The sequence below is a fragment of the Medicago sativa genome, chromosome 4 (assembly GCF_051527215.1).
Source record: "Medicago sativa cultivar Bolivia chromosome 4, Bolivia_mono, whole genome shotgun sequence".
Taxonomy (NCBI): Eukaryota; Viridiplantae; Streptophyta; class Magnoliopsida; order Fabales; family Fabaceae; genus Medicago; species Medicago sativa.
Window position 1 is genome coordinate 14,552,018 of NC_140752.1, and position 14,328 is coordinate 14,566,345.

The 14,328-nt window shown below is 33.0% G+C and overlaps 1 protein-coding gene across 1 annotated transcript; it reads right to left on the reverse strand.

Annotated features, from left to right (window-relative positions):
- Positions 1 to 7,033: 7,033 nt before the first annotated feature.
- On the reverse strand, positions 7,034 to 8,548 carry LOC146926568 (uncharacterized). The gene is made up of 3 exons (XM_085708092.1): positions 8,357 to 8,548; positions 7,908 to 8,234; positions 7,034 to 7,564 (listed from the first exon to the last, which is right to left on the reverse strand). Exons 1-3 carry the CDS (start codon positions 8,421 to 8,423, stop codon positions 7,278 to 7,280), a joined length of 681 nt encoding a protein of 226 aa, XP_085564218.1. The 5' UTR covers positions 8,424 to 8,548; the 3' UTR covers positions 7,034 to 7,277.
- Between the last annotated feature and the right edge of the window lie 5,780 nt (positions 8,549 to 14,328).

The window sequence follows — 14,328 nt, forward strand, 5'->3', positions numbered from 1 at the left end:
TAATCTAGATTCACCGTCTTAACATGGATTAACAATTATCAAACTGTGGAAGCGAAAGCGGAGGGTTTGATAATCGTTAATCCATCATCCCAAACATCAATTCATAAAGCGAGAGCGGAGTCTTGATGTTGGAACAAGTGAATCTAGACAATAATTGCAAAACAGTGAAATAGTCTTTGCAATTATTGAGACAAAGAGTAGTTTCAATCCTCTATGCATCTTCTAGTAATCATGTCAGTGAAATAGGCTTGGTTACTAGAAGTAAACTCTCACTGGACTTTCATCGGAAAGGTGAGGGGCTAAGGGAAACCGGTCTTTAGAAATAAGTGTGTAAACCATGAAATTAGATGTTTAGGTCTTGTCTAGTGAAGGATTTGTCATTATGATGAACCAATGATCCCGAGGCCCTTTATTATTGTTATTTACTTTCAGCAATTAAACCCCCTTTTTATAAACTTTTCTCTCTTCTAATCATTCTCTAAAAGTTAATTGAATTCACAACTCCCTAGCGGAACGATACTCTTCTTACTACTACTACTTCGATAGGCCGTGCACTTGCGGTTTGGCTCTATCATACATGTGTAAATGTTATGATTATTTATAACAAAATGAAACTGTTCCTTATATTTTGATCTAGTATATATTATAAATATACTTGATAATATTTCTAAATAAGAGTAAAAAAGAAATTAAAAATTAAAAAAATTGCAATTCATTTCATTTTGTTCGCTTTTTAAATGGTGCAATACATTTCATTTTGTTCACTTTTTAAATGGAATGTTGTCTTCGTGAGTTTAGTTAAGTTGATAGAGAAATGCATAATATATGCAGGGGCGGGGTTCGAATCCCGAACACCCCACTTCTTTACATCCAAAATGTGTGAGCTGCATCCACAAGGTTACTTGACCAAAAAAAAAAAAAAAATGGAATGTTTACATCTAAAATATGTGAGCTGCGTCCACAAGGGCCAAGGCTACTTGACAAAAAAATAATGGAATGTTGAATTGTTCATTATATAATACTCAATCAATGAAATGAAAACTATGTACGATCATGTTATCCTCCACTCGATTTTGTTATGTTCTATTTTGTTGTAATCCGTCAACTTTAAAATATTTAAACATATTGCTACCTCAAGCAACAACAAATTTCAATAGAAAAAAATAGAAAAAGAATTAGTTTCATGTACCGATTTGGTTGCGTTGATTTTAATGATTAAATTAGTTTCGTATACTATAACATTCTTATTAATTGTAGTTAATATAATAATTAAGTTAGTTCCCCTCAAAATAATAATAATAATAATAATAATAATAATAATAATAATAATAATAATAATAATAATAATAATAATAATAAGAATAATAATAATAATAATAATAATAATAATAATAATAATAAAGTTAGTTAAAATACAAAAATAATATTATATCAATAGAAAAAGTATTCATTTTGTCATCGCATATTTTTTTTTTTTTCGGTAAACAAATTTCATTAAAATCAGTTCAAGCTCAAGACAAACCCACTAAACCACAGATAAACATCAATCACTAGCCCTAAAAGCAAAACCAAAGGCTGCTGCAAATTAAAATTCTTCAGGCTGCAAAATAGTTTGAGACAAAATTTACATCTGTAAATATTAAACATATGCATTTGTAAGCACGAAGATTCCTTTGTAACTTGTTCCAACATATTTAAGGAAACATATGCAGCCGGCTGCTTCAGAGTACATTGAGTTCTATTCTATCCAGCAGCAGCCCCATCCAAGTGCAAAGTGGCATGGCAGAGCTATATAGTTCAATTTTCACGAGATTTAACTTAATTTTTTTTTACACTTTCAACATCTTTTAAGTTCAATTGTCTTATACGTTACAAGTATTTATTTTCTTGGCAACATTAAACCAGTTTCAGCCAATTTCTATCATAAAATCAGAATTTGTTTCAGACATATTTTCCAAAAAAAAAAAAAAATAGGTCAAAATTTGTTAGGACTCTCACGACCACACTGATTAAATATTTATTTGTGTTTTAGATTTAAATATTTGTTTGTATTTCGGACTCCCACAATATCAGTTAATTTGAGAAAAATAAATATTATAAATGAGACAATTATAATAAGACAGAAGGAACAAGAATTAAAAGATATGCATATGTATTCACGAAACTTGTACTTGTTCCAACATATTCCGGCTGCTAGAGAAAATAAGTACGAGGAAATCAAATATATAAATAGTAAATGATATATATTATCAAATGTGCAAAGTAAATCCAGCAGCAGCCCCATCCATGTGCAAAGTGGCATGGCAGAGCTATGTGATGGATAATTCTGCAAAGGTGTGTTTGGTTGTGAGAAGAGAGAGTATGAGAAGAGAGTAATAGCTAAGCAATGAGTAAATGGTTAGTTTGGTCTCTGATTTGGCGTCTCACTGTCACAAAGGTCTCTGACTCAAGATTAAATACAAAGTAGCCCCTGATGTGTGCTTCCGTTATCAATTTAGTCCATGATGTTAAATAATTATGTTAACTGATGATGTGACAAAAGTTTTATGCTGACAAATAGTATGAGGTGTCACAGGGACTAAAGTGAAATAGAAAATTGACACTTTGGTCCCAGAACCCAAAATTAATATCCCAAAAATCAATATCTCTGAACCGAAAATCAATATCCCAAACTCGTTCCAACGAAGTGTTGCTCTTCGTCAAGAACTTGGTCATCTTCCTCGATGAAGTTGTTTTGTGGTTGTGGGGGACTTGTTGTCACTAAGGTCACTGATAGTAAGTGTTTACTATCAGGGACCTAACTGATAGTAAGTATGCACAGTCAAGGACCTAACAACAAGTCTCCCGCAACTACAAAACAACTTTATTGAGGAAGATGACCCAGTTCTTGACGAAGAGCAACACTTCGTTGGGACGAGTTTAGGGATATTGATTTTTGATTCAGGGATATTGATTTTCGGTTAGGGACCAAAGTGACCATTTTCTACTATCACTTTAGTCTTTGTGACATCTCATACCCCTTATTTTATTTATTATATGTGTTTATTTGCTTGTTTGTGTGATTAACCTGGGATTAGCGGATTTGTAGACGAGAAGGGTATTTTAGTCATTTAGACCTAAGGGTATTTTGGTCATTTGAGGAGCGAGGGTAAACTAGTAACTTTAGAAGGAAGAGTATTTAGTGTTTTTAATGTGAATTATTTTTACTAAGTTACAAGTAACTTGAGGTAATTATTTTGAGACGGTAATTATAAGATGTTTTAACGAGTTAAGTGAGTAGTAACTTTTTAATTAAGTGGTAAGAGTCACTAGGCCCATTATGAATTGAGGTAACCTAGCCCATTGATTGGAGTATATAAGGATAACTTATGAGGAGAATTAGGGTTAGCTATTCATTTCACACATTTACGTTAGTTGGTGAAGAACGTAATTGGTGGGGATTACGTTAGTGGATCACTCGGTAAGATTATCTCCAGAATCCAAAAATTTGGTACCACATGCATGTAGAGGTGTCTAGAACATTACATGCACATGAGTTTTTGTGAAAGGTGATATACTTGATTATGTGATTTGGTGAAATTATGTAATTGGCGAATGTTGTGATTATGTGAATTTGTGTACTTGGACATATGTTGCTTGGTTATGTTAGTGCACTCGAGTTAATATTGTTGATGTGATGATTCATTGTTGGATGATTTGATTAAAGGAATATTTACTTGACCTTGAAAATAAATCGGCTTGATATGCTATGATAGAAGTAAGATAATATTCATGTGATGTTACTATTCTAGGATGATGATCATATGTGTGTGTGTGTGTGTGTGTGTGTGTGTGTGTGTGTGTGTGTGTGTGTGTGTAATACTTGAAATCCTTGGATGCTATTTTATTGGTAATATTTTATTATGTGGAATATTATCTAACCTCCAGTGGTCGTTTGGTTGATCGCCTACCCATTTGTATGAATGACGTAGATGGCGTGCAGGATTGAGTTCGCATTGCTTGTGAGTGTTCAAGTATTAACTTTGAGTTATCTCTTTATCTTTTGCTTGGAGTCTAGATATGGCTCTGATTAGGAGTGTCGAGACTTTTGCATTTTATGCTATGTATTTGTTTTATTTGATGAGACTTGTTGTCTACTTATGTTTGTGATTTGAGATATTGATGGTGATGTATTATGAGACCTGAGACATGGTTGTTGAGATTTGTTATATGTTGCTGAGATATTTATAATGTTGTTTTCCACTGCGAGTTTTTTTTTTATTTTTATGAAAATCAGGTTATGCATGTTTTGAGAAAATGATGACGTAGCATCTAAACTCTTTTGAATAATTGATTTATTTGCATGATTTATTGCATTCGGGGTTTAAGGTTACACTTGTGACTTTTTTTTTTTTTTTTTGACCAAGGTTACACTTGTGACTTATTTATGGTAATAGTTAAACCTAGTTTAACAGAAAACGGTTACCTACTAAGCACAAAAGAAAGTCCTGAACTCACATTTGTTTTTAAATTAAGTATGGGCAAAAATGCTTTTTGTTCAACGTTGTTTCTTGATAGGATTTCGACATCCAACATATTCATAAACAATCTACAACATAATAATCGTGTCCCATTACACAGGCCATATTTAGGACATATGTTTCGCAACAACATTAAAATTCATGCATTCTTCGGTTAAAAAATTAAATCCTGTGAATTTTTTAATTTTGTACCTTTAATTTTTTTTTAACTAAAGAATATATGAATTTTTAATTTTTTTATCAATGCATGAATTTGAGATTTTTTTTTTAGCCGAAAGTCAAATATTTTGGTTATTCATCATAAAATTGTAGAACAACAACATATATGAAAAAAAAATATGGAAAAGGATCCATATACGAAATTGATATCACCAAACTTAAAAAAAAAAAAAGACAAATCTCAACGACCCAATGGACCAGAGATTTTTTTTTGTGAAATGAATAAATATTAATGATTTCATAATAATTCTAAAATAAATTAATTTTTTTTTTGGGATTTTATGATTACAGTGATCGAGAGAACATGAATTAGTGAAAAGAGAAATAAAAATTTGTTTTGGCAACTTGATTCCATAATAATGATCCAAGAATAAATATTTTATCTCACATATGTCAAAGAGAACTTACTTTTGAGAGGATGAATATGATAAGAGTCATTGTTTAATTCTCTAATTGCTCATTTGAAAATATCTTATCTCAATGTATCAATGATATTTTTCTTTTTCTTATTGCTTATATTCATAATTAATGACATATACTTGATCAAAGTATTAATGCTTCATTTGTCATAAGTCTTGTCACTTCAAGAAGGATTGTCCTGACAAGGGGGAAATTAAATGGTAGTTCTTTTGTTCAAGTTGTTGTGGCATTCGATGAAGATGGTTATGAAAGTGCAAACACATTAGCGACAACTTGTTGGGAACAGGAGAAGAGTTGGGTCTTGGACTCAGGGTGCTTTTATCTTATATGTTCGAGGAAGGAATATTTTGATACTTTGGATATAAAAGAAGGAGGAGTTGTTCGACTTGAAAATAACAAAGCTTGCAAAGTCCAAGGCATGAGCACCGTTCGTTTAAAGATGTTTGATGACTGTGAATTCCTTCTAAGGGATGTGAGGTACGTTCTTGAACTTGAGCGAAATTTAATTTCCAATAATATGGTTGATAGTCTAGGTTATTGCGCTATGATTGCGCATGAGGTTTGTAAAATTTTGAATGGTGCATTAGTTACTATTAAAGGATCTAATATGAATGATTTATACATTTTATATGGTTTCATTATGATAGGTCATGCATCATTAGCTAGTGTAGCCTCTCATTATAGTTCTAAATTGTGGCATTTAAGGTTAGGGCATGTCAGTTAAAAAGGTTTAGTAGAATTAGCTAAACAAGGTTTGCTAGGAAAAAATAAATTGGACAAGCTAGAATTTTGTGATCATTGCATACTAGGAAAACAACATAGAGTCGAGTTTGGAAGTGACATGCATTAATATTCTATTAGGCCCTTTGAGTATGTGCATTAGGATCTTTAGGGTCATTCCAAGACACTTACTCATGGGGAGGTTCATATTTCTTATTTATCATTGATGATTAATTGCGTAAATGTACAAGTGTGATGTTATTAGAAAAACACTAGTCCTACTAGCCAAAACATCGTGACATACAAAATTTAGCATTTATCGATTAATTACGCGGGAAGTGTGTGATTCCTCACATTGTGAGAGGTACGTGACGCTCCACGTTTGGCTTGGTCTTCGCAGCATTTTTGGTTTCTTCCATCTATATGGGCATTACCTCCTAAAAACATGCCTTTATTAGTTGCACTATAAACATGGAACACGAGTAAAATGCAAAACTGTAATTTCCACTACAGTGGTTGGTTCCTACAACCTTCGTAGATGTTAGAAGACTTGAGAAAGATTCGACTATGCATTTGTTTGTATTTGTATTTTTCTAACCTTCATTTGGCTGAGGAGAACTCGCATGACCCTAAATTAGACTATTTGCTGACTGCAGAGGAACAAGTTATATATTATTTTTAGGTGTAATATTGAAACATGTCGGTAGATTTGTATACTTCATGATTTAGTATCCTTTGAGTGAAATTAGAACAAAATGTACCTAGACAATATTTTGCTATATAAACTTTTAACTTTCCACAATATCAAAATTTAGACTCAAATGTGTATATTTTAAATAAAAAAAAAAAATCATACATTTTGAAAATTAGGAAATCAAGGTAGTGGATTTAAAAAATAAGAAAACAAAAATAGTGAATGAGATAAAATAAGAGAATAAAAATTGTATTTGAGCCTTTTGTTTTCTGTATACTTTCATCTTCTTAAATTTATCAAACTATAAATTTTGTATTTCCTCTCAAAATAAAAAATAAAAAAGTTCTGTATTTAAGCCTATCTCAAACTTTGGGAATATATGTTACATTCTCCACAGAAAAAGAAAATACAGACTTTATCATAATCTTAAATTTATTAACGGCACTTCAGCATCAAGACAAAGGGGAATCAAATCTGATCTTAATTTATCGATACATCATTGTTTTAAGCAAGTACATAATTTATTGATACAAAATTTACGATAGATATCAAATGAGTTACAAAGAACATAAACAAATCTGAAATTTGAAAATTTTAAACATATTACATAACATAAAAATAAAACAATACCAAGCACAAATTATTTCAATCTTGATTATTACATGCCAACATGATTGAGATCCTCTCCATTATTCAATCTTCTTTCACGGACTTTGACCACATGCGGTAGTGACATTCAATTGCAAAGGACTATCCTCACAGAGGGGTTGTTTTTGTGGGGGCACATTATCCTCTGAAATCTCAGAAGTAGGTGCAGGTGCAGGTGCTAACGCAATATCCTCTGAAATCTCAGAAATAGGTGCAGGTGCTAACGCAATATCCTGTGAAATCGATGAAGCAGGTCCAAGTGTAGCTCCTGAGCTAGTAAGTTCAATTGTAGCACGACGAGGGTTGATCTTGTGTTTCTCACAAAGTTCCGGCAAAAATACTCCTGTTGTCATGTTAATGCAGCTAGGTTATCGTATATAAAAAACAAATAAGTTAAAACCATACTATAAAAAATAGGAGTCCTATGCAATTAATCTAAGCTACACAATATTACATTTTTTAAATTATTTGAAATTGGGTTCTCATGACCGATTTATCTTCGAGTAGATCGCTCATTACCCACTTGAATCGAATCACTTAGTTATTTTCTTATATCATGTATTTGTCATGGGAAGTAAAGTAATTTTTTTTAGAAGTAAAATATATTTTTTTATTCACATTGACTTTGACAAATGTATGTGATGATGGTAAATAAAATAGTAGCATTAACAAACAATTAATCTTACCTTCACCAGCAGCCAAATTAAAGAAAAGGTCAACAATATTGGGACACTTAGAGAAACAAGGTGGAGAACAAAGCTTGCTTGTGAAGTAAGGCTCAAAGAAAGCATCAGATGAAATACCAACAGAACTTCTATCAAGACCACATGCTTCTACACATTGGTCTGTCTCTATGTACTCTGATATTCTCTCCACTATAACTTCAGATGTTCTGCATTGATACTCAGTTTCACCATTGATACTCTTCTCAGTCTCCAACAAACATCTCTTTCCAGATGAAGCTACTGAGAAAGCACACACTTCCTTTGGCAAGTCCTCACATACCATCATAGCTACAATACTCATGAAAAATAAGTCAAAGAAAAATAAATAATATTGAAAATTATACTATGCTATACGTATAAATAAATATCAAGGAAATGGAATTTAAAGTTGTAGGAGATAATATACATACCAAAAGATGCATGGATGAGAAAAGAAGAAAGTAATAAAACCAAAGCCGATTTGGTTGAGAAAGACATGGTTTTATGTAAAAAGTATAGTTTGGCAAATATGATGAAATATTATTTAGCAAAGAAGGAACAATAGATTATTTCTCTCTTTGTTTTTGTGCTTATTTGTAATGGGAAGTGTTGAAGATCGATATGATTTGGAAATGAAAAACATATGGATATATATAAGTTTTTTTTTTTGGTAACATATAAGTTTTTCTTTTGTTAGTAGGTAATGTTTTATTTTTGTTTTGCTAATAGTGGGTATATTATATTATATGTTGAAATGGAAGTGGTAAAAGTAAAATAGATCGCGCGTTTCTAATGGACTTATGGAGGCGATTATTTTTTATTTATATTTTATGTTACATGGGAAAAAAAATTTGTGGAGGCTGCAAAATTTGGCAAGGTATATGAATTTTAGTTGTACTCGTTATTCATGAACAAAGAAAAAATTATAAAAAAAATAGGTTTATATGTTGAATTGATTATTGAGCCTCCATAGAGTTTGATCTTGCAATAACCCTATTCAATATTCATATACTCGGTGGTTGAGCTAGCTCAATTTTCATGAGGATGTCAAATATAAATATAAATAGTAAATAAAATAGGGTTAAATATGTTTTTGGTCCCTATAAAATGGCGACCTTCTAAGTTTAGTCCTTACTTAATTTTAATAGCTTTTTTAATCCCTACAAAAAAAAATTTACTTATAATTTTAGTCCCTGCTAAAATAAATTTTGTTTAATTATCTTTAAACTCTTAAATTTTTTAACGATTCTTTTTATACAATTTTAGAACACTATGAAAGGTTCATTTACTAAAATCTATAATTTTTTAACATGAAATAAATTAAATATGAATTTTTTAAAACGACAAAAGTTTAAGATATAAGTAACAAAAATATGGACGTAGAAATCAAATTTTTGCGAGATTTTTTTCGGAGGACCTTTTAATAACGTTCTTAACACGCCTGTAAAAAATTGTTGAAAAACTTAAGAGTTTAAGCATAAATTAAACAAATTTGGATTGAGTAAGGACTAATATTGAGTACAGAAATTTTTTGTAGGGATTAAAAATGCTATTAAAATTAAGTAAGGACTAAACTTACAAGGTCGCAATTTTGTAGGGACCAAAAACATAATTAACCCAATAAAATATTGTTGTCCAACTTTTTGTAAAAAAAAAAAAACAATATTGTTGTCCAACTTAAAAGTTAGTCGACGTATCTATTGATAGCTCTTTACTTCAAAGATTGCATGGAAGAACTTGTGTCCCTCAATTATGGGTTCTTTCACTTTTCCAAAGAGTGTTAAGTACAAATTTTTTGGTGTTTTTAAACTAGTGAATTAAGAAATGCATAAGTGTAAAGTATGAAGGTGAGAAAACACAAGAAGGGGGGTTGAATTGTGTTTTGAAAAATTCTTCGTTTTTTCTAAACAACTGAATACACTGATCAGAAGCTAAGTGAGACAGCTTCTGAAGTGATGATCAGAATCTAAATGCAGCGGAATAAAACAGAGAGAGAGAAGAAGAACGACACAAAGCAATTATACTGGTTCCTTCCACAATCCGGAAGTAGTCCAGTACAATTGCTCAAGCACACAAGCAAGAGACTTCCTTTGCTCAAGCACACAAGCTAGAGACTTCCTTTGCTCAAGAACACAATCAAGAGACTTCCTGCTCAAGCACAACTGCAAGAGACTTCCTAACTAAACAAAATTACACAGAAAATTGTTTAAGGTTGAACACTTGATATACAATCAGAGGTGCTCACAATATAAATCAGATACAGACTCAATGGACTTAAGAATTTTTAAGATATGACTTGAGACACAGAAATTCTAAGTGAATGCAGAACAATTTCAGCAGAGGTTTGGCACTTGTAAAAATGTTGTGAGTCTTTCGTTCAGCGTTCTTGCATTACCAAAACTCTAAGTCTTCACTCCTTTATATAGAGGTGTGAAAGAGACGTTGTGAAATTGCCAGCGCACCAAAGAGTCGTTGTTGAAGCTTGATCTTTCACCAATGATATTTTTCCTGATTTGGTTGTTGTCCTATGAAGAACCAATTTGAAATCCATTCCTTATCCAAAGGAACATCTATGCAGGCGAAGCTGTATTCTGGAGCTGTTTTCTTGTCTTGTAGCGTGGACACAAAACAGAGTAGTGGAGAACGTGGTTGTACAATTCGTACAAAGTACAATGTCAACGCTTTCGTCCAAATTGCAAGCACATGCCTTCAAACACCTTTGAAATGACCGTTGCAATGTTCCACTAATTTTCTGCTGTGTTTTCGAATCCAATAGACAGCTTTTGCAATGTAGATTCTTCAATCTTTGAATCTTTTGCAAATCTAGTTGATCTTCAGCTTCTGGTGAAATGACTTCTGATGAGGCAGCTTCTGATGATGCAGCTTCTGATGAAGCAACTACTGCAGCTTCTGATGGTGCAGCTTCTTCAGCTTCTGATGATGCAGCTTCTGATAATGTGGCTTCTGGACCTCTTGTCTTCAGGAGCACTATTCTTCAGGAGCGCTATTTCTTCAGGAGCGCTTTTACTTTCAGGAGCGTATTGCCTTCAGAATCACCTAAGCTTCATTTTCTTTTGCTCTTTATTTGCTCATTCAGAACCAATTAATGATGTAACTTTTTAACTGTGGTCCTGTACACTTGAACAAATATTAGCTAGTCCAATTTACAATTTTTAATACCTTGTTATCATCAAAACTCTTTAAGGTTCATTGTTAAACATATTTTGTTCCAACAATCTCCCCCTTTTTGATGATGACAAACAATAGTATTTAAAATTGATCAATTGTTGTTAATCTAATTAACAAGTTGACCTTGGGGTTCTGAGGTTTGTAAGCTCAGAGTCTGAGGTTTGTAAGCTCTAACTCCCCCTGAGTCTGATAGTCTTTAAGGTGAGGTTTGAAAGCTCCCCCTAAGTTCTATCCAGGTTAATTAAATTCATTTTTCGCACAATAATATCAGAGCTAAAAAAAATTGAAAGAATTGACTTATAGATAAGAAGAATGGTTCAATTAATTGTTATTTGAAATTTGATACTCCCCCTTTTTGATACACCGATAAAAAGAGATAGAAATTTTCAAGAATTTCAAACATTAATTAATTGGGGCTCAGAGCCTTTAAATACTATCACATATACTCCCCCTTTAATGTGTTCAGGAGCGGCAGTTTCAGGTTCAGGTTCAGGAGTGGGTTTAGTAACTGGTTGTTCAGGAACAGAATGTTCAGGAACGGTCTTTTGAGTAGTGACTTGTTCAGGAACAGATAGTTCAGGAACAATTGGTTGTTGTTGTGGGGGTGATGAAGTTGTAGGGGGTGAAGATTGAGGGGGTGAAAAGGCTTTGTCTGATGAAGGTTTTTGTTGTGGGGGGTCTTCTGAAACAACGTTATCAGAAGCAGCTGCTTCTGGAGTTGTCTCAGAGGCTTTCTCTGAGGTTGTCTCAACATTTTCTGGTATAATCATGTTGAGAGGTTGAATGTTAAGAGGTTGAGGGTTAAGGCGAAAGATATTGTTGATGACTCTATCTCTCTGCACAGCCAATTCAGTCAACTTCTCATTGATTATATGACCAACTGGTTCATAAGTGTTTGACTGAGATGGCTTTGTGTTGGTATTGGCTGATGTTGACTGGCGTTTTACTGGTTTTCTAACAAGTTGAGCTAAGGGTATATCATCATCAGAATCTGAAGATGATGATGAGGATTTTGAAGAAGATTTTAGAGAAATAAGCCAAACCCATAGTTGCACACTTTTAGCTTATTTTTGTGTCTTTTTAGGCTTTTGACATTCTTTGTTCAATTCTGCTTCTGATTTAATTCTTTTTGCTTCTGATATTATAAGCTTCTGATATTTCCGCTCTTCCTGCTTCTGAAAATCTTTAACTGTTTATACCTTGTGTGTTATTATTTGCTTTGATAATAATGCTCGCTATGCTTGTTCATTTAATCCTTGAAGATGGTTAATATGCCTTAAAATGCTTTAAATTATGCTCTGAACCTTTAATCTTATGTTTTTCTCATCTCTTCTTTTTGTTTATGTCTTTTTGCTAATGACAAAAGGGGGAGTATATGTGATAGTATTTAAAGGCTCTGAGCCCCAATTAATTAATGTTTGAAATTCTTGAGAGTTTGAGCATTTATGAATGCTCCAGTCTTTGTATCCAGCAGCTGATCTGTGTAGCCTTGAGTTCTGTTTAAACAATCCAAGACACCTCCTTGATAGAAAATCTCTGATAAGAGTCTTCCATAAGGAACCAAGGGTTTATCCAGTAGCTGACTCTGTTTTAGACATTCTATGAGGTACTTGAACATATATTTGGGCACGTTCACCTTTTCCTTCTTGATGAAGTGCTGGAGAAGGACCTTCTGAGCTAAATTTGGTTTCACACTGTCACCACATGGAAACAGGTTCTCATTCTGAATCTTCAGAAGCATCTTAGTTTCCATGCTCAATTCAGCATATTTCTTCTCCTTCTCAGAATTGTATATCACCAAGTTGGCTTGCTTTTTCCAAATGCGTTTTTCAGCAGCACCTGAAAGATCAATTCCAGAGTAATATCCAGAAGCTTCAGCCTTAAGAACAGACTCAATGTGCCATTGTGCAATTCTCACTGGAATACCGCAGATGCTTGATCTGATTTCATCTTCAACAAACGGCGCAAGACCCATTTCTTCTCTTGATTTTCCTTCCAGTTCTGGATAGAGCAGAACTATATGACTTTCTTCAGCTATGGATGCAGCTTTGTTATAAATTTTTGCTCTAACCCAGAAGTGCCTGACCAATGCTTCATATGTTGGTCCATTCAACATTTTGAAGTAATGCATGAGTCCTTGCTCTTCATAGAAATTCCTGATCCAACACTTATGAAAAGTCAGAGAATTGAAATCCACTGGATTCTCTATCTGAACTTGTAGTTCCCATTCTTCCAATTTCATGCTTCTTCCTTTGTAGTCATATTCAGGGACCATCCGTGAAGAAGATACTGAAACTTCTCGTTGCGAGCTTGATGATGCCATTTGATGATGATTGAAGAAGATTTAGAGAATTTAGGGTTCTAAGGTTTTTGCGCTTACTTCGCAAGAGGTTTGAGAGCAAAATGTGTTTGTTGTGAGTGAGTAGTGTGTGAATTGACAAAGTGTTAAAAGTAAAAACGTTTGCAATTCAAAAGAGACAAACAAACATAACATTAATGACAAAATTGGGGGCGCGTGAAAAGTACTTTCAAAGCTATTAAATCATCATTGCCTCTTTTAGTTATACACCAACACATACAGGCCACGTAAGAAGTTCACAGAGTAACTACCAAGTTAGTGGGCCAGAAGTTACTTTTAAAAAGTAACTCCCAACGTTTCCACTAATTCAACTATTCGAAAGTAATAAATCCAGCTTCTGGACTTCAGATGCTGACGTCATCATCAGAAGCGAGTTTTCCTCAGAACCTCAATAAAGAGCTTCTGATGGACTACTGCTTCTGAACTAACTTCAGAACCTAAAATCCTATTCAGGAGCAAGCAAACATCTAATCAGACATGTAGTGCATGTTCAAATTTTTCTTTATAAAATCAAATCTTTCAACAGTTAAAGGCTTAGTAAATATATCAGCCCATTGATTTTCAGTATCAATGAATTGTATATCTAAAATTCCTTTTTGAACATAATCTCTGATAAAATGGTATTTGATTTCAATGTGCTTAGCTCTTGAATGCAAAATTGGATTTTTAGACAAACAAATAGCAGCAGTATTATCACAATAAATGGGAATACTGTTAGCAGTTATCTGATAATCTTCCAACTGATGTTTCATCCAAAGAAGTTGTGTACAACAACTTGCAGCTGAAATGTATTCTGCTTCTGCTGTAGACATAGCAATAGTAGTTTGTCTTTTGCTAGCCCAGGATATAAGATTA